Source organism: Coloeus monedula (genome assembly GCF_965178545.1).
Source record: "Coloeus monedula genome assembly, chromosome: 3".
Lineage (NCBI taxonomy): Eukaryota > Metazoa > Chordata > Aves > Passeriformes > Corvidae > Coloeus > Coloeus monedula.
The window spans coordinates 105,616,721-105,641,614 of record NC_138783.1 but is presented as its reverse complement, the minus strand read 5'-3'; the positions used below and the strand labels follow the sequence as shown (position 1 = coordinate 105,641,614).

The window sequence follows — 24,894 nt, the reverse complement described above, 5'->3', positions numbered from 1 at the left end:
AGGTGCTGATCATTTCACCAGCTGTGAATTTACAGCACTTCCAGAAAACAATTCCTACAATTATCCTCAAAATAAAACTGCAGCAGTTCATTTACTATGAAAAAAACAAGTGTTTAAATCAGAACTGCCTTTTTGCTTGAGTTCATTACCTCCAACCAATCTATGCTTGCTTGATTTATTAATACACACTCTTCAGTCTTCTTCAGTCTTTAAGGATACAATTCCATGTAGGAGGGAACACACACAGTTTCTTTTGAAAACTCCACAGGACAGTAAAGCCTGCTAAGCTGTTCTTCGTACAGAGTCAAGGCATCAGTCAGATTGATACAGTTTCCCTGAAGAAAAAAAGAAGTTCCAGTCACAATCAAGCAAATAAGCAAAATTTCAGATGAATATATACATTTTGACATTACTGCAAGGCTTCCACATACTTGAGAAGCAGATACATGCTGTTCTCAATATTTAATATTTACAAGGCAAACAATGAACAGCTTGTCTTCATTCTGCCTACAGCAAACAACAATTTGTATCCTTTCAACAAAGGGTAAGTATGGGGGCATTATCTATATTCTCATTAGCAGAAGGAACCATTATATGAGGGCTTCCAGTTAACAGACCACCATGTGTTGTTTACCTATAACATCCACTCCCTAACCATTTTCTTAATGATTGCTTACATTTTTTAGTAAACAGTATTACAACGTCCAGATTCTTCTGTTATTTAACATTGCCTAGATCTTACAGTGTTTAAATGCACTATTAACAAAACTACAGCCTATCAATTTTAAACAGATTCCTCCACAAAGCACTATGACTAAATACATCAAATTATATAGAAGTTCTCTGACTGCGGGCTACATTGTCTTGAGTTTTCACGTCATGATTCTGAAAAGGAAGTGATTCCTATGATACCGTTTTTTGTCTTAGGGGTGAAACAATATTACCCAAACATATCATTCTTGGAATACAAACACATTGAGGATTACAAAGAATGAGGAATTAAAACAAACAAAAAAACCCCAACACAAACAACCCCCCCCCAGAAAAACCAATCCCCCAAATCGAAACACACAAAAAAAAAAACCCCAAACCAAACAAACCCCAATAAACAAAATATCCACGTCTCCCCAAAAACAACTCAAACAAAAAAACTCACCCAACGCCCCCAGCAACTCTTTTATGCAAGCACTACCTTGTCCCAAGCTAAGTATTAGTAAGAAGCAGAAGTTACTGCAATGTGTATCTGGGATGCCCATATGGAGAAAGCTCTGATTAGAAGACTGAATTCTCCATATCCTGGAGAACACATTTGAAGATTTAGTGGTAACAGTGAGTTCACAGAACACCACACTGAACAAACACCAAATATCCAAAGCAATAAGAGTTATGAAAGTTCAATTAAAAAATAAAAACCTTTGTCAAGTTTCTTGCCTACATAACTGAGTAGACTAGCAAATACTTCACAACCTTAAATTCAATGCTCTTAGGAATGAGTGAGGCAAATACAAGTTATCTGGACACTAATTTAAAATCAAGTGAAGTTGAATACAATCACCACTGCGTGGTCCACAAATTGCTCAGGTTTTTTCCAGGTATGAGGCACTGAATGAAGACTCACCAAAAAAAAAAAAAGTGTACTGTTGCTGTGGCACAGCACAGAGATAATACATTCTGTAATTGTGGTCACAGTGGAGATATTGCTAAAGGCCCTTGGCACACTGACAACCAAATGAATTTATTTGTGTGGTCTTCTATGTCCACCACTTTCCTGAGGAATTTTAGCTCAACCTACAGGCCCCAAACATGATAAACCAACTATGCTGTAACACTACACATGAACAGCAAGTTATATGATGACTATAAATCTCTATTGCCCACACAGCACGTGCCAATCTGGCCATATGCAGGGCAGGATGAGATCTTCAGGAGATACATGTCCCCAGCTTCTCCTAATGGTTGGGTTTACTAGCATGTAGTATAAATGCCTTTTACCTTGATGTAGCACAAAGCCTGCTTTCCATTTCTGATTTCTGATCAGCAGAAACAGAAGCATTAACTAGCATTTTCCAAAGTAGCTCTCAATATAAAAATCATCAAGCTTCCCCACGTTTTACCACTTCTAGTGGAAGAATGTTCGCCGCAGAAGATAAAAAGGAGAACAAAAAGGAAATCTTTATGTTAATGAATATACAGCTCCTAATAATCCAGCACAAGAGCCAAAGCCCCACAAAATGATGGCAAGAAATGCAAGGCACAGAAGTTACATGTTAGTGTCTAAAGCAACCGCCTCCACCCACTGTGGAGTGGCAGGATCCTCCTGCTGCTCTGAATGACTTTGGGAAGTGTTTGTGTGTACCCACAAGTAGACAATTTTGGGGGTTTTTTTTGGTTGTTTTTTTTTTTTTTACTGACCATTGAATGCAGTATCTTGTTCTTCCTGCCCTTCAATAACATGTGTAACTTGCACCTGACTGAACCAGATGGTTCAAATAAGAAAAAGCTAATCTAATAAAAAAAAATTTAGTTCCCTTACAGTCACAGCTTATTCAATATTTTGGGATCTCTAACTCGAAATGAGGACCCCAGGAACCAGGACTTCCTCAACGCTTCCTAAGTGTCTGACTGCCTGTGTTTCACACATTGTATTGCTCTGCTAACACACTGTGAAGCTTCTAAATCCAGAACAGTCTTTAAGAAAGACTCATTTTACTGTGTAAATTCTTTATGGCACTCCCATATTTTTTTAAATAGCCTTAAAATGATTATATGCACACAGGTGCAACTAAAAGTTAATTTTCACAAAGCAAGGAGCTAAGATGAGTTTGAACAAGTACTATCTGTGCTCTTTAAAACATACAACAGACAGGCCAAAACAAGCAGAGGTCACATTTGAAATCAGTACTTCTACACAGCTCCATTTACACTGATTTTTCCATGTAACAACATCAGATGATAACTAGAACCAAAGTGTAAAATGTACATTCTAACTTTGGAATTTATACTATTTTTTACTGGTAGGATTTTTTCACAGTGTATTTAAAACATTTCTATTTCCAGAGAAAGTGAAAAGATAATTAATTCCACCAATCTTCCGCTGAATTTTTTCCATCATGCTCAATTTTTTTTTTTTTTTTTTTTTGGACTGTGCTCAAGTTTTCACAAGTGAAGAAGAAAGCCTCAATTTAAAAAAATCTTAACACAGCATCTTGACAATGCTCTCAGGCACATGATGTGATTCTCAGGGTTGTCCTGTACAGGGCCAGGAGCTGGACTTTGATGATTCCTGTGGGCCCCTTCCGGGCCACAAAATCCTATGATTCCACTCTATCATTCTGTAATCTTTTAAAAAAAATCATGTTTGGGAAAGTCCTCCTTCAAAAGAACTTGCATAAAACATGTTTGATTATAATTTTGATCATATTGCACAAACAAACCTGTACTTGCTTATTTGGTAAAGGAAAGTGGCATGCTTTAGATTGAATTTTTCATATTTGGGTTCAGCTATCAGAAAACAAATGAGATTTGTAAAAAGGTATAAGACTAACACTTACTGAGCACAACAATGAACAGACTGCTGCAGTACAGTTCAGTAACCTGTCATTATCCAGAGGATTGTGGTGGGTTTTTTTGGTTCAGCTGCCCTTTACCAAACATATCATTTTGTTTCAACATCAGACTGAATGCAAAAGGAAACTGAAAAACAACCTGTGTAATTTGAGTCATAAATAGAAACGCTGCAAGGTAATTTACAGAGCATACCACTATTACGTAGGAAGTTGAACAGGATACACAGTGATAGAGAAGTATCCAGTTTCCCAGACTGTTGCTTCAGTATTTCATCATTTCTCCCTTCTCTAGCAAGAGACAAATCACTGCAGACACCATGGAAAACAAATTACAGGAGCAGTGAACATGCCAAGAAACAATTTTTGCTTTTCAAACCCACAACTCCCCAATTTCCAAATCAAGATCTTGCCTAAAGGTTCAGACAACCCACCTGGCTCTTCTATCAACCTTTTTCTTCTGGAGAAACACCACAGGATTTTATAGTTCTGCATTGTTACTATTTTTTGTAACTATCTGGCTTTACTCAATACAGAGTTAAGCATTTCAAAAATCAATTCTACAAAACATAAGGCTTATTTCAATAAAGTTATTGAAAAATCACTATTATTAACACCTTTCTTTAAAAGGTGACCAGCTTTACCAACCAAGGCTACAGTGTTAATAACAATGTCAATCACACTTAGATGTTCTAGTATCACTAGAGTGCCACAGGGAACCAAGCAGAGATCAGTCTAATAACCTGTGTCCACTTTAACTGCCGCTGCCTAATGAAGAGTTATGTGGTAGAGTAATGCATTGTTTGCTCTGGACAGACACCATATTACTCAAACAATAGCTAATACTGAATGCTGTTTAATAAGGTTTAAAGCAGATGACTCACTAATTAAATGTTTTCAGAAGGAAATAACCAAAATCACGTTCCTTTTTCTCCCACAGGGTTCAGTCAAATTTTCAACATACACAAAACCCTACCCAACTCCTCTGCCCAGCCCCGCGAACTTAATCTCTGTTCCACGTCAAACAATTTGACAGGTAAGAACTAGGAGAATGATGAATTTTTTTTTACTCCTTAAGAAGCATCTTTCAGACAGAAAAGTACTTGAGGCGGTTTAAACTTTGAGATTAACAAATCTTTATCCATAAGACCTTGTTTAAGACAGATGACTCCTAAACTGTTTCACAGCCTTTGCATCCTGAGTCTGCTCAGGGCTTGCACTCACTCCAACAGCTCATGCCTGTCTCCCAACATCAGTTTTTCTGGGCTCTCACAAGGCATATATTCTGTAGACTCATTAGTTTAGTTTTTAGGTTTCTACAGCACAATGCACAACACATTTAAATAACAAATACAGTTCTGGACCGACAAAAAACATTCCTTAAAATAAGTAGCGAAAAAAAAAATTGTTTAAATTAACCATGTAAGTTCCAGTTAACTCTGCCCACCTATAAAGGGGATGTGTCCATCAACTATTAACAGGCTGAACTTGGGCCACTATGCTTCCTCCAACCCTCAGAAAGTAAACCAGTGACTTGAAAGCAGGTGAAAGGGTCCCTTTTCCATACTTGTCCATTTCTTACATGTCTTACCCCACGTCATTGGCACTCGACACCTTTGTCTGTGACTGTACGCCAGAGAAGTTTAATTTTTAACATGGGTTTCTGTTTTTGTTTTGCAATAATGTGCAAGAATTTGACATCGCCAAGGTTTGGTTTTATCCTTCCTCACTTCACAGTGACTAATAAGCAGTGAGACACTGATCATGAAACACCTAGCATAAAAGCTAGGCTTAAGTTTGGGGGGACACAGAGGGCTGTTAAGGAAATAACAGAGGCAAACCTGACTGTTAAGTACCTCCACTGGCCAAAAGATCAATTAATTTAAAGCTGAACTCTCAGTAACAAAGGGAAATGAAAGTGTCTGTTCCTTAAAGCCTCTCAAACTACCAAGAAATCACAGAGGCTCACACAGCCATTCTTCCAGCATCCTTTCATGGTTCAGTCATGGAGAATCTTGCTCCCTCGTTGGAAGTGCTAATTAGAAAGCCCACACAGCAGCCAAAAAAAGGAGTCTAACTATGGAGCAACATGATGATTGTCTGGACATTCAGAGGGCTGAGTAGGAGAGTGGCCAGGAAGAGACAGCTTAGTGAAGGGCCACATGTTCATGTGGGAGACACATGATCCCTTGCACCAGGGGTCAGTGCTGTTTACTGGAACCTGTGAGTGGTCTGAGTTTCTATCCTGCCTGGGCTGAACGACCCCAACCAGGAAGTCACAAATTCCTGTTTAGAGGTATTTTTAAAGATTCCACTTTATAAACAGGCTGAAAATGATAGCCTTCTCAACCTCAAAAGATTAGATCAACAGAACAAAAACTTAGAACAGAAAAAGGCATTTTCTTAGCTACACAATCCACTGACACTCAGAAACAACATTACAATCAGTCTCTGCATCTGCTAGACCATGGTTTCACAGCTCTTGGGACAATCCTCACATGCTACTTCGAAGGCACAAGAGAGGGATGGTTCAGAAAACAACAGCCACAAACATATCATCTACAAGAATACATACTCACTTGAAAGAAGTCACTTGGGCCATCTAAAAATCATATTTTTATAAAGTCCAATACTGTAAAAACACTTAACGTGCTCAGAAACAAGTTGCTGGGAAGGTGTATTAGAGATGAAACTGCATCTCAGGATTTTCCAAGGTCTTACATCCTCACCAACTCAAATTTCTCTCCACTGTGATGGCTGGGAACATGTACCTCTAACTGGCTCTGCCTTGGAGAAGGTTAACACCGAGCAGACATGGCCTCATATCATATCATATTGTATCATGTCATATCATTACACATTTCAAAGCACCAGCTTCAGAAGAATGGAAATAAGAGCATGCCATATGACCACTGAACCTCAGAGTGGTGGGATTACGTTTAACAGTAAGTTTTCATAAACAAGCTTCAAGTCTTAAACCTACAGACAGGTTTGCAAGTTCTGCAGGCTAAGGGCCCTAAAGCTCATGACTCTGTGTAGGCTGCAACACTCAATATGGATGATGCAGCTAGAAAAGCAAGGGCATGTAAAGCACAGCTGCTACTCGTACAAGTTTTTGTTCTAAGCTGTGATTACTATTTGCACAGAGAAAGTATGGAGGCATTTTTCCCCAAATACACTCAGACACAGACTTAAAGCAGCAGAGAATGACATTCATTAACTTCCCCTTTTACATCTTTCCAGAGCTGAAAAAAAGGAAGTCCCTCCTGCATCTTAAAATTGGCCACATAAGTTCTTATAACCCCTAGGAATACAAATAAATAGTCTGAAAAATCTTCCACAGGCAGAATGTCTAAAAATCTTAATAAACTGCCAGGCAATACCAGTTACCTGCCTCCACCTAGTGGTGACAGGACATTCTGCACCAGCATTTGGAGACTGCTTTGAGAATCACCACGGAAGGAATCCCGAAGGAACCACCAGGTGTGTTAGAGCAGCATGCGACAAGTAATTCTTTTTACAATCTCAGATAAATTATATCCATCTGGAGTTCAACAGCACTAGACCCTGCCTGCTGAAAATTCACCTGCAGATCAGAACATTTTCTAAAACTTGCGCAGAGCTCAATGAAGAGGTGATGAGCATTTCCCTTTATCTTTCCCAGCAGTGGCATTTAGACAGTCAGGCAGCAATACAGTATGTGAAAGGATGGCATTCTGTGAACACAACTCCACTTCTGGGTAAGGAATTTCTCTGGCACTGAAATAAATGACATCTTAACTAGATGCACATGATTCTGTTCAGGGTGCAAGGGGACATGCTACAAACTACAAAGAACAAAAATTTTCAATGTCAGTACAATATAATGCCAAGGCAGAAGAAGCAACTATAATTACTGGCTAGTAGTCCACAGAACAACAATCCTTTTGCTGCATTTTTCCTATGAGACATTTCCTCATCATAGCAAAGATGAGGCTCTAACAAGTAAGTGGGCATTCCCTCAGCCACTTTTCTTGGTGATATTTAATATTTTTTGGTTTAGAGAACCAAAATGCAAAGAAGGGACTGGGGGGCACATGGAGTCCTGTATTTTAAAAACATAACTGCCTTAAAAGGCACATGATGTCTTCAGCAAGGCCTGCTGGGTAATAGATGCATCCTGAAAGTAGATAGCGGGAACAAAAGTAACTTAAATTCCCAATGTTAATACACAGAGCTGAAACCACTGGCATTCAACAGCAAACAGAGCATTCAAAATCATTTATGAGTTCCCAGTGTGTGACTAAGCTGCCAAAGTTTGTAGTGGTCATGTTTGAACTTCCGACCATAGTCTAACCCAATACTCTGAGTAGCCAGCTTCAGATAGTTTAGTTGAATTTAAATTTGTTTAAATAATTAAAACAAAGTTATAGACAGCTGATTTTCTTTAGAGCACCCTGGTAAGTCTGTTCATCCTATGACCAGACTACTGAGTTGTCTGAGGATGTGGTGGGTTAAGCTTGGCTGAATGCCAAGTGCCCACAAAAGACATGCTGTCACTCCCCTGCTCAGCTGAACAGAGGAGAGAAAATACAGCAAAAGGCTCACGGGCCAACGTAAGGATGGGGAGAGAATACTCACCAGTTACTGTCACAGGCAATCAGACTCACATTTGTATTAAACTCAAGTTCCTCATCAAATCAGAGTGGGATAATAAGAAATAAAACCAAATTTTAGGAACATCTTCCCCTACCCCTCTTTTCTCCCCAGGGTGAACTTTACTCACAAACTGCGCTAATGGGGAATGGGGATTGTGGTCAGTTCATCCCATTTTATTTCTAGTGCTCCTTCCTCCTCCCACACTTCTCTGCTCCAGTGTGGGGTCTCCCCCCATGGGAGACAGTCCTCCATTAAGTTCCCCAACATGAGTGCTTCCATGGGCTGCAGTTTTTCATTAATTGCTGCAGCGTGGGTCTCCTGCAGGGTCACAAGTTCTGCCAGCAAGCCTTCTCCAGTGTGCATTTCCCACAGGGTCACAGCTTCCTTCAGGTATCCACATGTTCTGGCATGGGGTCCTCCAGGGGCTGCAGGTGGATCTCTGCTCCCCTGTGGAGCTTCATGGGCTGCAGAATGACAGCCTCCTACATCTTGGTCTTCATCACAGGCTGCATGGGAATCTCTGCACTGGTACATGGAGCATCTCCTGCCCCTCCTTCTCCACTGACCTTGGAGTCTGCAGAGCTGTTTCTCTCACATATTCTCACTTCTCTCTCTGGCTGCAACTGCTGTTGTGCAGCAACTTTTCACCCTTCAAAAATCTTATCCCAGAGGCACTACCACAGTCACTGATGGGCTCAGCTTTGGCCAGAAGTTGATCCACCCTGAAGCAAGTCTGGCATTGGCTTTGTCAGACATGGGGGAGCCCTCCTCACTCCCCCCCACTATCAAAACCTGGTCAGATAAACCCAGTACAGAGGGTTATTCCATTCTTACAGAGGATTATTTTGTTTTTTCAGGCCCAACTGGGAAGGGGCTACAAGAACCATCAAATGGGCTGGGTAGTATACCAGTAGATGTATCAAAAGCTCTGAAAGCTGTTTGCCCCAGTATTAATTGTCCTTTTTTCAACACTTTCAGGAAGACTAAGCTGCTTGAGAACACTGCTTCTATACTCCAGCCCTTTCATTGGCTACCCATTAGCGACAAGTCCAATTTTAAGCCATGTTAATTTTAATATTGTTTCTTTCTCATCCTGCCATGTACCACCTTGTTGCTTTGGGACCACAAAATATAATATTGCATAGTTTCACAACAGCTAAAACCCACCAGGGCTGGTTCAGAACTGCTGTCCTTTCTTTCTGTGCAAGCAGATGATGGAGAGCCAACTTATCTCCTCCCGTGAGGACAGGACAGGCAGCAGGGGCTGCACCAGTCTCCACCTCAGCTGGTTTCAGCTGACACAAAACAACCCTCCTGTCCTCCGGCTACAGCACAGCCATCATTCCAGCTTTCAGCACAAGCTTATTCTCAAGAGCCCTTCTGCAAAGTCCAAAAAAAACCTGTCCCCAGACATGTTTACCTTCGTCCCAATAAGGCCAGCTAGTCTCACTGTGTATGGTGTAAGTACAGTAACTGCAACACAACTTGCTCTGTTTCAAAAGATTTAGTGTCCTTTTGATATCAAAGTCTGCCATAAATATTTCCACTAGTAACAGGACAGAAATGCCATTAAAATTTAGAGTGTGGTACAACCATGTTAATTATATCTTATATTTTAACCACAAGATCATTTCTCCTGCTCATAAAACCACAGTATTTTAAAACAGAGCAGCATATTAGAATTGCCAGAAACCTCATCCCACAAGTTTTTCATTTCTTTTAAAACCTGCACAATTTTACAGTAGACCAATTTCTTTATATTTCAGAGCTTAAGGATATTATTCCAAAATACAGTACTTAGATTCTCCACACATCAGAAGACTAGTTTATGAGCATGACAAAAGAAACACAACTTCAGAGACTTAGACTTCACTGAACCATCTGCTGGCTCCTGTCACATTCTTGTATGATTGCACACAGCTTTGTGGCACTCCAAATTCAGGATTACATGAAGTATTTTCAGTGGAAAGCTACACCACAAGTCTATTATCTATGAGGTGGCTATATTAATTTTCTCATCCCCCTGCACCTATGCCAAACTCTTACACCTTAATGAACGATAAATTTTCATGTTTTACACTCTACAGCTGAAGACATTAGCTTAAAAACCATCTATCTCTTCATAAAGTACATCTGTTCTGCTTTTCAAAGAATTGTTCAGCTGCAATATTCTGTAGCATGCCTTGCTGAGTCTTACAATTATGCTTTTAAACTCCAGACAAAAGTGCTACATATTCATGAAATAATGAAAAAAAGACAAGTCAGTTAGCAAAACCTAACTTCCATGCAAAAGTGCTTGGTAAGTCATTAAAGGAAGAAAACCAGCTTGTAGTAGATTTTTAGGTAGTTTTGTCTTTTTTTTTTAACTGAAACAGTGCAAATTGCAATACATACAAAGCAGTACTTCATTACACCCAGATATCATACCTGTGTGAAGTATTTTCCATCTTGTTTCAGGACTTTCATTGAGAGGTCAAGAATCAACCGCAGAAATTCCCATGTGGAATCTGCATATGGGGAGTGATTGAAAAACAACCGCACATTATTGGCTTCTTTACTTATTACATATTCAAGACTTGCAAAGTCTTAAAAAAATTTAAAAAATAAAGCCTGGATTAAAAAACCCCAAATGTAAACCATATGCAACAGCAGTGATGGCAGGAGTGCTGCTGGTTTTCTTCACAGGAATTCTCCAGAAGTTTCCAATAAACTCTAAAGTGAGGAAAATTTACTAGAGTATGAACTCCAAATACTTCTCAAAAACTACACAAGTTCATATTATTCTGGAATAAGATTTAAAAGAGTGCTAGGCACATGCTAGCCTTTTCTAATATTCAAAAAATTTTCAAAAGAACAGATGTCTTACTATCTTTTTTTTCCTCTCAGATTTGTTTTTTAAATGGAAAAAATGAAAGCAGTTACAGTGTAAACTGTTATGCAGCAGAAGAACAAATGTTGAAAATTCTCTGGAAGTTTAAGAAAATAAATTACAAGATTTACCTTCTTCTGGAGATGTGGAGATTGGAACAGCTGTCAGATCATTAATTACATAATCAAACATTCTTCCTTCTTTGGCATACCTCTTCAGTACAGGAATACAGTCCTCAATTAGAACCTATAAGAATGAAATACTGTAGCTAGTCTTCAAAATACCCTAAAACTCACCAGGTAAAAGGAACAAATGTGGATTCACAGAAATTAAAAGGGAAAATATCAAAATTAAATACATGTTTAATTTTAGGCTCCACCTTCAACTTTTTACATCATACAGAAAGAAGGAACTTTGTAGGAATTATGACAACACAGGCACTCTAGGACTGAATTTCCTAGATCTGCGACCACTGTTCTTCCTACCAAATGCTGACAACAGTTAGCAGTTCCACGTAAGTATAGTAAGTTATTCATATGAAGGGTCACTGATTTCCACAGTAGCATGTGACTTATCTGTTAATTTTTTGTGTGTTTTTATTAGCTCACTCCTGTAAGTTACTATCTATCACAGCATCTATGGACCAGTAATGAAAACAAAAACAGGCTACACCTGGGCTCATTTTTAAGTGCTGTCAGATGCAGCACAAAGACCTCAACTGCAGGAATGCATGACATTTGTTGGGGTTTTTATTCTTAATATAACAGCAGTGTAATACTAAGGGATTTTGCCTGCAAATTAAAAATAATTGTTAAATGTGTATTACAAATCCGGGTATTTCCAACTGTATAGAACACCTAAGAAATACACATTTCTTCTATCTTTTTAACAGTTTAAGGTTTAACAGTTTAAGGAATGATGTTAAACACTACATTCTTACTGCTATTTCCTCTTTATTTCTAAGTTATAGCGAACGTTCTCCTATTTCACATTCCTTAAAAGCTGCATATGCAATTAATTTTAGAAGTCTGAAGACAGAGTTAAAATACTTCCAACATGAATTCCAGCTATTAAAATATGCACGTGTCATACAAAAGGAAAAAATGCTTCCCAAACTTGAGTGAGAAAACTTGTCCCCAAAACTTTGCCATAGCAGTCTTCCAGACTAGGTCAACATGTATTTGAAATATTACTTGTAATGAAAGAAAAACAAAACATTACCTGGTAGCACTCTCCTTTCAGATTGTCTAAGACATCTCCGCACGTTTTACGCATGTGTTTTCTACACCCGTCAATCACCATTTGGTCAATGTTTGAGGTTTGTCAAGGCATAATACACTCACGAAGTAATAGAGGTAACAGCTTCTACTTCTTCAGAAACAAGTTCTCAAAGAGGTGGCATTCACAAGGGAATAACTGGATGTGTCTATTGGTGTATATACTGCAATAGCCAACCTTACGTTCTGGCCTCCAGATTCAAATAGATTATTAGGAAGTGCTTATTTTTGGTTTTAACCAAAATTTTTGATACTTTAGGTTATCATTACCATGAAACCCTGAAATGTGAACTGTAAAACTACTAAAAACTCCATAAAGTTAAACCAGGTTCAGATTTTAACCTACACTTTTAAGACAATTATTTTTAGTCTTAGCAAAGGGATCCCAAAATCTAGGATGATCAACATTTCATATGGCTAACAGCAGTTTACATTACAAACTATATGAACTACACAATGTTGAAAACTTGATTTGTATTGGTATTTTTAAAACAGGGTTGGTCAATTCATCAATACAGTTCATCAAGTCCTGGCATTCCTATTGATTAAATTTTTTTGCTTCTAGGCACTATTTTTTTTTACAGCTTTCTTTAGGAAAAGAGAAGAACTCAAAAAGGCAGAACTGAGCCCAAAACACAAACTTGACAGATCTGTCTTCTGTTACTAGAGAAAGCATCAGAATGATGACAGAGGCATCCCTTTCCAGCCTTATTTAAACTACTACTCAGAGTTATAGTATGGATTGGGAACCTGAAAGCAGGTGTTGCATAATGATGCACAAATATGCAGTCACTGGTCTCTCTAAGCTGACAAAAAGAAATTTCATTTAAGACCCTATCTCCTCATGCAAATCAGAACCTGACAGGTAACTGTCCTCAGTGCTAAGGTATCAGCAGAAAGCTCTGGTTGATATGAATAACGGGCCATTTGTCAAAGGATATCTCTACCATAGTAACCATCTTTGGCTTCAGTTTGACTATCTCATAGAGTATACCTCCATCACCACCTCCTAGGATTAGCACTTCTTTCCCAGTGTAGTCTTCCTTTCCACTGCCCATTATGGCTTGAGTATATGCCAGGTCACTTTCTGCCAGATCTGAATGGAAGGAAGAGAGAATTGGACAGAAATATTAAATCTTCAGTTGTTCTCATTAACTGGTATTAATCCAGAGGTGATACAATACAGACAAAAGCAAGGGCATCTACAGAAACAACCTGGCTCTCAGAGACAGTGCAAGTAATGAGATTTTTCTCAGAATCCCACACAGGATTTCTCCAGTTCTCCATGTGAACCCAACAAATGGCCACCTCAGCATTCGGAAGTACTGTGTGCCAAAAGAAGCAAAGTAAGAGACCAAAACCATCAGTCTTTGTAACTTGATACTTCAGTGGCTTTTTATCTCAGACTCATCCTGAAAGAGACAGATCTGGAAATTTTTGAAAATACACTGTGGACCCCAGCTAAAAAGAGCAACCTAGCCTAGATGCACACGAGTGGATCCCTGCACAGAAACAAACATAACCATTAACACCCAGGTGCTGAAGGGCCCTGCAGCTTGCCTTCTGCCAGCATCAGCTTCAAAGTAGGCACTAACACTCCCAAGCTGCAATAACAGATCTGCACTACAAGGGCCAAGCTTTGTGCAGCAGCACATCGTGGCATATCCTATCACTCTGCCTGGCAATCACCACCTCCCTTACGAGTGCACAATAACAAAATGAGACAAAGCATTGTTTTAAAATCCCATGGAAGGGAAATAAGTAATGGCATACGTCCCTTTCTACAAGGCACATTGTCACAATGTTCAAGCAAAACCTCATCTCCATATTAAACTCTGATGAAAATTTCTGGCTAGAAGTACTGAGTACTACATTTGATGATTTCTAATACAATTCTATCTGGATTAGAAAATACCTTGCTAATGCATTCAGTAATGGTGCTTTTCAGCTGCCATCTGCACAGAAGCCCTCTTGACAGTTGCAGAAAGCTAACTGAATAGTTAGAGGTACTTCCAATGATTTCAAAAAGCTGTAGTTTAATTCCTTAATTTCTCTGCCATCAGAGTTAAGATAGGTATTCTATCCCTGGGCAGCAACAGCCCTCATTTACCACAGTCAGTCCTTTTTCAACATAAGAACTAAGATTTTACAAAGCACAATCCTTTTGTTGCCTAGATTTTCTAGAAAACAGCAGTCTCCAGTTTTAAAAAACAGTAGTCCCCTTTCTTCTAAGTTCGCTTTCAAAAATACAAAGGTCAGCAGGCACAAAGTACAACACAAAAACCCTCACAAAGGTTGGGTTGCTATTCTGATTAACTTAAGAGTTATTATTTTGAAGAAGAGTCAAAAGATGTTCACCAATAAAGCAGCTAAATGGTTTGAGATACAGCTGCCCTATACCTCACCAAGCAGGAAATTCCCTTAGAGAATCAATGGAGCAGCAGGGTTATACACATACACACATGCCAACTCCCATTTCTTTGTATTTGTTTAGAACTACATTGTGTTTTGAAGACTGACAAAGTAGCTTGTTTTGCTGTCAAAGAGAAGCTCTCAGAAGGTTCGACTGGCAACAAGAGGGAAAAGCTCATATAAAAGAATGGAGTAGAGCAAGCTCTGCTACAGAACACCATCTATTCTCCTCAGCCACTTTCTGCAGCAAAGATACTAACTCTGGAAAAATAAATCTTTTCTTTTTCAACTCTAGATTTTAAACTGGTCAGCCTGATTGACATCCTTAATATAAAGGAACAGATACATGTGTACATGCATAAACAGTTTCCAGCATCAGAACCATGACTCTTAGACATCTAATGAAACTGCCACATCAGGACAGAAAACAACACTTCTGACATTTTCACACCAGAGATCCTTAAATGAGATGGTACTTACTAACATCCCCACTGAGAATAAGAATATTCCCAAATTGTTTTGAATGCAGAATTTTAATATTCTGAAAAGGTGAATCTTCATCATAAACAACTTCATCTATGTCATATTCCACCAGGCGCCCATCAGCTGTGGGCCAGTATCTATCAATGACACCTCCTCTCAAAATGGCTGGCAACCTAGAAAGAAATAATATGAGAAAAAGATTACAAAAAACTGGGATGTTTATTTTTTTTTAAGAATCCACTTTAAATATCCCATGGATTCACCATAATAAGTAATATTTACAAGAGGCATCTAAGAAAACTTGCTACATTTAACACTCAACAGATACAAGAAACCTGCCAGCCATATGTTAAATATACATAAGTTGCTACAGCACAGATAATATAAATGATTCTTCTTTATGTACAACTTCTACAATATACCTGTGAATTTCACTCTATTCAAAGAGATGGAATTTACATAACATACAAGCCTCTGTAGAAGAAACAGCTCATGATCAGAAAAATAATACAAAAGCAGAAGGCAGGCAAAAAAAACCAACAAAAAATCTTCAGTTAAGAATGCCATTTCTTTAAGATTAAGTGCATCTTACTCAGAAGCTGTACTGAGAGACATTTTAATACATAGAGAAACAAAAAGTGAACTATTACAGTGTTTCAAACTGAGCTGGGTCAATCTGCAGTGCATAAGCACAATCCTCGGTATCAGCAGATTGTCTGTATTACTTTTTAAAAGTGGTTCAAGCATCTGCAAAGATTGTTTTGGGTTTCTTGTTTGTGGGTTTTAGGGGTTTCTTAAATTCCATAGAGATGGTTCAAATCAGTATTTCACCTGTAAAGACAAACTATCTTTGAAATGACAGCGAACAATCAAAGGGATTGTGTTTAGGCAAAAGTGCAGACACAGAGTTCATCAGATCTCCCACACACACTTGAAAGAATAAAGGGGGTTTTTTTTCCAGAGGAGGGCGTAGCAGAAGACCAGACAGACAAGCTGTTTCTCAATTCCTTAGTGATTCCCAGTCAACATTCCAGAAACACTTCCTACCCCCAGCGAGCCGCCAGATGGCGGCACACAGTGGGAGCAAGAGCAATCCTTCCTTACCTCAGAACAACAAAAAGGCACGAAAGGTTCTCCAGCTACATTCACCCTACCGCAGCTGCGTGTGTGCAGCTGACACCAAAACGATGCAAAACAAATTTTAAAAAAAGGCACAAACGAAAAACAAGCAAAAAAAGATGCTGAGGAGCATGTGACAAGATCCATGCCAGATACCATGTTCGAAGAGGTTCATGACAGTGACTACAGTAACCAAAAGATCTAGGTCACTTCAGGCAGATGTTTTCCTAACCTGTTTTTAAGAAATTCCTATCACAGGGATTCCACAAACTCCCTGTATCATTTCAGCATTAAAATAGCCTCAAAGCTCCTCCTCAATAACACAGATTGAGGAGATCAATCTATGAGATCATCTATGTTCATACACTGTGCACCTTGTGAGCCTTTACCAGGTTGAAGTAAAGCAAGATAACTCTCTCTGTTTTACATACAACTGTAAAACAAATAATATTCAAGTATAATACCACTTTTCAAATTACTACCATTTTACTTGTGGTCTCTCAAACATCAGATCTACTTTCTGCCATAATACTGCTTAACTGTTTTCCTATTTTGTAGTTTGTTCCTTGGCTTTACTGAGCCTTGCTGATTTTACACTTGCTTTTTACTTTTCTTAACCCATTTTCACTTCTACAGTCCTTCAAGCACCCACTACATCTTCCACCATGGGCATGCCTACAGTAAGTGCTCTCTGGCTTCACGGTATCAGTCACTGCCAGATAGTCACCATGAAGACAACAAGCAGCCACATCCAGTATGAAAGTTATTTCAGCACCAGGCCATGAGCCACAATTTGAGTCCCTAAAATTTAATAAATAGCCTTGAATTTAAACAATCCAAATTGACAGAGGGCTTGCAAAGCCTCCATCCTTGAGTTTTATAATAAAAGTTTGCTACAAAACATATCTATATTCTTGTCAGGTCCCTAAACCACACATGCCCACAGTGAGCACCATGAGGCACACCAGAGGCAGAGAGAAAGAGCCACAGGAAACCTTGTTCAGGGTGGGGTCTCCTCTATGGGCTGGAGCTTCGTTTTAGCTCTAAACCTCAGCCCTGGTTCCTGTGCCAGAGCTGCAATGCAGCTCTATCCCACCTGCCCCAAGTGTTTGGCCAATCCTTGACACCCACCTTGCCCTCAAAGCTGCCTCAGTACTACAGCCCAGCCTGGCAGTCACAGGGATGGGTCTCACGCTGGTCACCATCACCAGCTCACCTTCTCCATGGGCTGTGGGATGTGGCCCATAGGGTACAGTTTATGCCTTGGCCTATTCCCCTGCCACCCTTGGCTGCCCAGCCCTTCCAGAGCAGTCTGTTCCCACTTCCAGGCTGCATTTTCTCTCACTATTTCATGCAATCATCACAAGAAACTAAAAAAATATCCCATCTGTATCTTCATACTCCAGGCTATTCATGCATTACAGCAAAGCACAACTTGCTTATCTTTAGTAACTATGCAGACAAACCACACACAGAAGAAGAGGTACAAACTTACCGTTTCACCCTTTTAATGTTACCATGAAACAATTCTTTCATTCTTTCTTCTACTTTGTTTAGAAGCTGCAAAAAATAGCAAACATGAGGTAGAATTTGTAGATCATCACTTAATGCAAAATACCTGTTAAAATTAGTCTACCTGGAAGGCAATAAAACATAGCACCTGCTATGAAAAGGCTTTGAAATGTAACTAGAAGCCCATGAGTAACTATCTTGCCTCCTCAGCCTGGTTACAAGCAGGATTGTCCATATTACAGCAGCTGTAATACGAGACCCAGTACTTGCAAAAGAGTGTGTGCATTCATGCACTCACGTGTGTACACAACTTCAACAGGTGTTACTGCTCCTCATCAGTAATCCAGGTTTGAACTGACTTTAATATTTTTAATCTTTTACCAAGATAGACTTTGATCGACCTGAAAAAAAAAAAATAGGTGCTCCCCATGCAGTTAGATAATCCTAGTAAGCAGCACTCATACCTGATCAACTTCCTCTCTTCCTTTCATGTGATCATTGTAGCTCTGCAGATCCACCAACACTAATCCATGAGGATGAATTCTCAAATTGGCAAAACTACAACAGAGAGACAGTGATGACAAATTTATTATCAAAAATCAGAGTGAGGAAATAAAATCTGAAACGAGTTATATTAAAATTCAGAAGGCATGTTTTTTCCCCAGCATCTGTAACCATTGGCAGTGACAGCTCAAGTCTTCCTCTGCAAGGAAGAGCAAACAAAGTTGCAAGAACTTGCCTATCACTACACAACTAATAAAACCAGTAGGAAGCAAGGCAGTGAAACAGTGTTTAAGCCACAACAACCATGGTACAATGAGAATATGCTGCTTGCTATTCTCAGTTCTTTAAATAAGGCCTGCTGGAGCAGGTGTGTTAGTTTGGTTTGGGTTTTTTAATTGAAAACAAGCCTTAAGAAAACAACCGGACCTTTTCCTTTTCACTTCTAGGGGTGTGTTTGTTTCATTTTGTGGGGAGGGTGGTTGGGGTTGGTTGTTTGGCTTTCTGCTGAATGGGTTTTTTTTAACTTTTTATAGCAACTATTCAGAGACACTGATCACATTCAAAGCTGAGTAAAACTCTGTGAGAAACAATACACATCCTGGGGCAAACCACAGCTTTCACTGGCAAAGAAATTGCAGCAGCAAACTCTCACTGATGAGCAGAGATGCAAAGTCAACATAACTCCTACTGTATATCTACTTCAGGAACATTTCAAGACCAAAGAGCAAGGCTTCACTATGCTACACACATGAGGTGAACAATGAATCTTGGAGAACTTGCAAGAAACAAAACAAGAGCTAAGGGCAGTGGGGAAGGACACAAGAAGAGAGGGTAGCAGAGACAATATCCTTCCCACTCTAGGGAGGAGAGAATACAAAAAGAAACAGAAAGGCCAAAAGGGGACGACATAAAGGAAATGGAGGGGAAAAACCATACACCAGAAAAAAGGAGCAGAAGAGGGAATGAGAACAGAAATGGCTGAACAAAAAAAGAACGGTATTCAGAAATGCACTAGTACAACACAGAAACCTCGGATAAAGCTGTATCGTTCTCTGAATGCTCTTTTCTTTGCCTGTCTGCTCTTATCACCCCACTCAGCCCCAAAGGAAAACACAGACTAGCTCTTGTTGTGACAATAAGTTTAGATGACCTCCCATCTTCCCACCACTCCCACCTTTGTCTCTTCCAGAGCTCCTTTTGCAAACTGTCAGCCTAATATGAACACCACCTCTCCCATGGTGCTGGGAACTTCAGCCCTTAGGTGCAGTCAGAAATAAAACCCTAATTATTCCGTTTTATCTGAAGACAACTTTTGGTAACTGTAAAATGATCAAATTATGAAAACTGACTGAAGCAATTTAAGAATAAAAACACTCTTGCTGGCTTTGGAACAGCAGTGATCTGCAGCTCCTGTGTGTTACTACTGTCACCCAGTTCTCTTCAGAGGATAGGCCTGGGAAGCCTGAGGCTTTCCTCACGACTCTGCACACAGGTCTTGCTTCCAGGAAGGAAAGGCACTTCTATTTAACACACACACGCACACCCAGAGCCCACAGACTGTCACCACCTTGGAGCAACCCTCCCTCCAACCCACAGCTTCCCCACTAGGTGTCCTCCGACACAGGTTTTTGATGAGGGAACACAAAAGCCTACCAGGATTCTGTTTACATGATGGGTTGGGTTTTTTTAAAGGAGAGAAAGACAAAGAGCAGAACTCAGAAGATGGAAGTACTGGTCACTCCAGCAGGTTTTAGACACAACCATTCACAGCGAAAAGGGTAAATTCCATAGGCCCTCAGAGCTGTGGAACTACAGACAGAAATACATAAACGCAGTTCATATGACAGCTCTGTAATTTGATTCCTTGAAAACTGGCACAGTGTCAAGTATTTTCACTGTTAGAAAAACTTTTTATCCGTTCATTTCCATATTCCAGGAGTTGTTGCTGGCACAAATAAGCAACAGATTTCATTATCCCATGACTCAAGTTCTTTTAAATTAATTTCCTCTAAGAATCACATAGCTGTCATAAGATTTGACAGCTGACATCTTCACTTCCCCTTTGACTCCATGAGAGGATGTTTCTGCCTCCACTTTGAGGTAAGAGGCAAAGAGGCAGAGAGGAGAGTTGCTCTAAAAGTATAGCCACACAACTTCAGATTTGTAAGCGATGTGATGGCATTAGAATACAGTGACAATGGCACTGCAGAACCATCATTCATTTTATCAAATTGTCATCTCTACCAGAATAGCAGGGTCCTGACACCTGGGGAAAGGGGGAAGAGATGAAAGGCAGGCAGCAAGCTGCGTAATGAGACAAAAATTCAAGTTCCAAGTTTCTGGCTGATATTCTCCATTAGTTTATGGTAAAAAAAAAAAACTTGAATGAAATTCATAATTCTCAACAGTAATACAGGTCCAGGTTGGTTATACCTTGGCTATAAGTTATCTGGATGAAAACAGACACCTAAAACAAGCTAAGATGCCTGTAAAGATTTAAACATGCAGCCAACAGTACAAGTGTACTCAAAAAAGGGAACAGTCCAGTATTAAGTAGTATTAAGGCAGTAGTGGTGGGCCAAAGCTGAACCCACAAAAGACTTACTAGCTTCAATCAGCAGATAGCAAAGGCTATGCTGGCTTTTGTCACTTTACATTTGTCTGCTTGGCAGAACATATATGAATGCAGGTTTTTATCAGCAGCAGCTCTTTTAATATGTGGAGGAAGGTTCTTTAAAACAATTATATAGTTTCCATTTTCTACCTATGCAAATACAAAAAAGATTACTTTAGAATCCAAATGAGGGGAAAAAAGTTTGCTTCAAAATTAGCCCCTCCTATCTCATCTTTTTGAAAAATACAATTCCTGTTTCAAAAAATAAACCACTTGCCACACTTTTGGTGTGTGCTTGCATGTAATTTCATAAAAGTAGTGAGGGGAAAAAAAAAGGCTCAGTGAGGAGGTATCCTCTTCCCTTCCACCTGGCAAGGAAATCTGCATCTGAAAAGCAGCCCCCACTGCAATAAGGCTCCACTCTTTGCTGCACCTGCATATCTGCCACATCCTCCAGTGCAGTACTCAAGCTTTTTGTGCTTGTATGCAAACAAGCACCAACTACAGAAACAATTCTACTGAGTGCTGCATCTTACCACCTGATCACCAGGAAACTTCAGATGTCAACAAAATTCCAAACCCCACATATCCAGAAGTAACTGCTGGAAACAGAACTAGGAAGCAAAGATCTAACCCAAAATGCGTATCATCCTACCTTACTTGCACTGCGGAGGAAGAAGCATTGCAATCTCACATATCCAAGAAAGGATTTCCCAACACCACACATCCAGAGAATAAAGCTGGATAGGCAGACAGGTACCTACAAACTCCTATTTATCCATCAAACCTCTGATCTGCTGACTAACTTTGAGTCACTATAAAATAGAATAGTTCAAGTATTTCAAAAACAGCTTGCCACTAAAAGCATCACCTGTCAAACAACTCAATGAGAAAGGAAATAAAAATCTGTTAATATTAGGAAAATATTAAATTTTTTAAAATGGCACAACATTGTTTCCCTAAAACATAGTCTTTTTTAAGTGTTCTTCATCTTAATTACAAAGTACTTGAGGAACCTTAAGGAACTAGGCAATCACATTTCTTCATTATACCATCATTCCAGTTCTCTTCTTACAGAATAGGAAAATTAAACCAGTGACATCGTAGCTGCTGCTGATTCCTACCAACTCCTTCCTATTCTTCAGTCCATTTTTATACTCTGGGTAACTCCACAGGCAACTACAACACTTTACCCTGTAATAAAGAGCTGAAGAATGTTCATCCTGCTCCCTTAAAATATGCTGACTAGCACACAGAGTGGTTAGCAAAAGCCTAACAGAGAAAATAAAAAAGTAAACACACTCCCCTCTCCCTTCACAGTGTTAACATAATCATCAGCATCTCTGTGATATACAAACCAAATGCAACTGGGTAAAGCTTGCACTGTTGTGAACAGTGAAGTCAAATGCCAGTAGGATTATACTTCTCTAAACAAGAATTCAGAAACTGAAGTTAAAAATGGGTATGTGTATAGGGGAAGTCAAAGATTTTCTAAAAGACACTCTTCTACTGTAGAAACAATGACTTAAGTTTCAGGTTTTGGGGGTCTGTGAAGGTGGAACATGACAAAAGAGGGAGCATAGATTCACAAAGGAAAAAATAAATCCCTCATAGCTCTATGCAGTATAACAAAAGACTACTTGCACACAAGCAGTAAAGACATTAAAACAAAGTATTAGTTGAGAAGATATCAATTTCCAAAGATTAGCTTCACTGATTTTTTTCCTTAACCTAGATTTAACACTTCTCAATCTGTTGAAATATACTGGGCACTATACAAAGTACTGTGTACATTAAATAAGACAAAAACTTCACATTTTTTTAACCTAACTTTTAACAGTTTAGTCCAAGATAGTGACATTTCAGTAAAAGCATGCTGCTTAATGTGACCCTAAAACCATCCTGGAAGCAATCTAAAAACACGCAGCTCAGAAAAATGGGACTGCTGGGACCCCAAAACTCAGAGACCCAGCTCCACTCTGGCACATGCTACTGTTTCCCAAGCAGTGTTTGGGCAAGGGGATTGGCAAAGCAGAGAGGAATTGCATCCATCAGCACTTCAGAGGAGAACATGAGTGGCTCAAGAGAGCCATTTCCTGCTCCACTCCAGAGTCTTGTGTTGACAACTCCATTAGTTAAAGGTTTTCAGCTGAACCTCCCTCAATTACGTTCTTTGTCAGAATAAATCACAAAGTAAATGGACCAGGTAGAGTTGCCACATATGACTTTTGCTTGCTTAGCTTTGGACAAAGGAGAATAGGGATCTGTTGCTTTGGTAATGACAATAGGAAAGCACATCTTAATCCCCAAATCAGCTCCACTTCGTTCAACCAGCAAAGTCCTTCATGGGGCTGTTCACGTGGTATCTTCATCAGAGATGAAGTTTTGTCAAAAGCAGTGCCCACAATTCCACCATCTGCAGCACAGGGCTCCCTGCAGGTTATGGGGGTTATCTCAGCAAACTCTGGAGTGTAGACACTGTTTAGCAACACGTTACTATCTCATCTCAAATATTTTTCCCAGGGATTAGTACCCAGCTTTACATCAACCACACATCTTTGTTTTGCAATGTCTCAGTCACCTTTGGCTGGCTAAAAACACATTTGTGTGCACATGCTCCCAAAACCCTTACTCACATACAGCACCCACTCCATCTCTCATTCTACGGAACTTGTGACAAGTGGCAGCCAGCCATCCATCCTTCCAAGAGCTGCTCATGGCATACCTACCCCTCCATCACAATTCTTTTTTTCCATGTTTTACTACAAGCTGCTGGGGGAAATGAAGTACATACATTGTTTTGCAGGGAAGGAGGAAGAATCTGCATGCCCTGGCTACTTTCTGTCCAATTGCATCAGGTAATATTTTTACGCTAACTAAAAATGGATGATATTTTAGGGCACTAAGATTAAGTGCAGACAAACTTGATGGTATTAAAATACAGCCCATTTAGTTAGTATGAAATCCTCCATATGCTCATCAGTTCAGTCTTACAACTTGTGAAATGTGTTTGTTTTGCAAGGTTTTTTAACTGTCCAGTCTGTTGAGTTTTATGGGTTTACAACCTCATTTGTTTAAGTTAACTGAAACTACATCAAACAAATACAAACAAACTACACTAACAGAAATACACTGTTTGGGGCTACCTTTAAAAAAAATATTCAGGCTTTTTCTATAACTAGAGGAAACAAAAGTGCTGAGGTCCCAAAACACAGAAAGTTCTGCTGCACACATGTTCCCTAATTGGGAGCTTAATGGGTCTGGCAATGCACAAAAAATACTTTAACTCCATTACAGACAGTAAGTTGTCAAACTGAAGTGAGCCATTTTCAAGGAAGATAAATCCAGTATGCACCAGAGTTCAGACAGCAAAGAATATACTGAGAGAGCAATAACCATTCTCTATTAATTATCATTTAACACTGCACCATTAAAAAAAAAAAATGTTCACTTTGCAAGTGCCACATTTGAAAAGGTAACTGAAATATACAAAAACTTCCCAGAGCACAATTGAGAATGATAAACATAGAACTACTCATATCCTCTTACTTGTTACCTTAGTTTGGATCCCAAGAAACCCCCCACAAAAAAATCCCAATCAAACAAACAACCCACCAAACAAAACAAATCCAACCAGCAAAAAACAAAAAACAAGCAACTCCAAAGCAGCAACTGCCACCATGATGTCCAGAACACGTAACTGAATAACTGCAAAGAACCTAAGTGCAATAAAATCACGGTAGTTACTTATAAATAAACCAGATTAACGTATACCATAATCAACTAACCCTCATACTGTGAAGCAGCATGAGGAAATAAAGTGAATGTAGTTTTGTTTTTCAGTTTGTCCCAGCAGTCTCAGCTTTTGTGTCACTAATGACACCAACCACCCTTACATGCTGT

At 39.4% G+C, this 24,894-nt stretch overlaps 1 protein-coding gene across 1 annotated transcript in view; it reads right to left on the bottom strand.

Moving 5' to 3' along the window:
* The window catches only part of SMS (spermine synthase), a 47,398-nt gene that overhangs the window by 6,738 nt on the left and 15,766 nt on the right, over positions 1-24,894 (bottom strand). Inside the window, exons 3-10 of the mRNA XM_082278725.1 lie at positions 18,338-18,431; positions 17,857-17,921; positions 15,240-15,415; positions 13,289-13,443; positions 12,292-12,381; positions 11,202-11,316; positions 10,629-10,708; positions 220-335 (exon numbers count right to left, since the gene is read on the bottom strand). Coding sequence (XP_082134851.1) covers positions 220-335; positions 10,629-10,708; positions 11,202-11,316; positions 12,292-12,381; positions 13,289-13,443; positions 15,240-15,415; positions 17,857-17,921; positions 18,338-18,431 — 891 coding nt within the window. The remainder of the gene's footprint in view (positions 1-219; positions 336-10,628; positions 10,709-11,201; positions 11,317-12,291; positions 12,382-13,288; positions 13,444-15,239; positions 15,416-17,856; positions 17,922-18,337; positions 18,432-24,894) is intronic.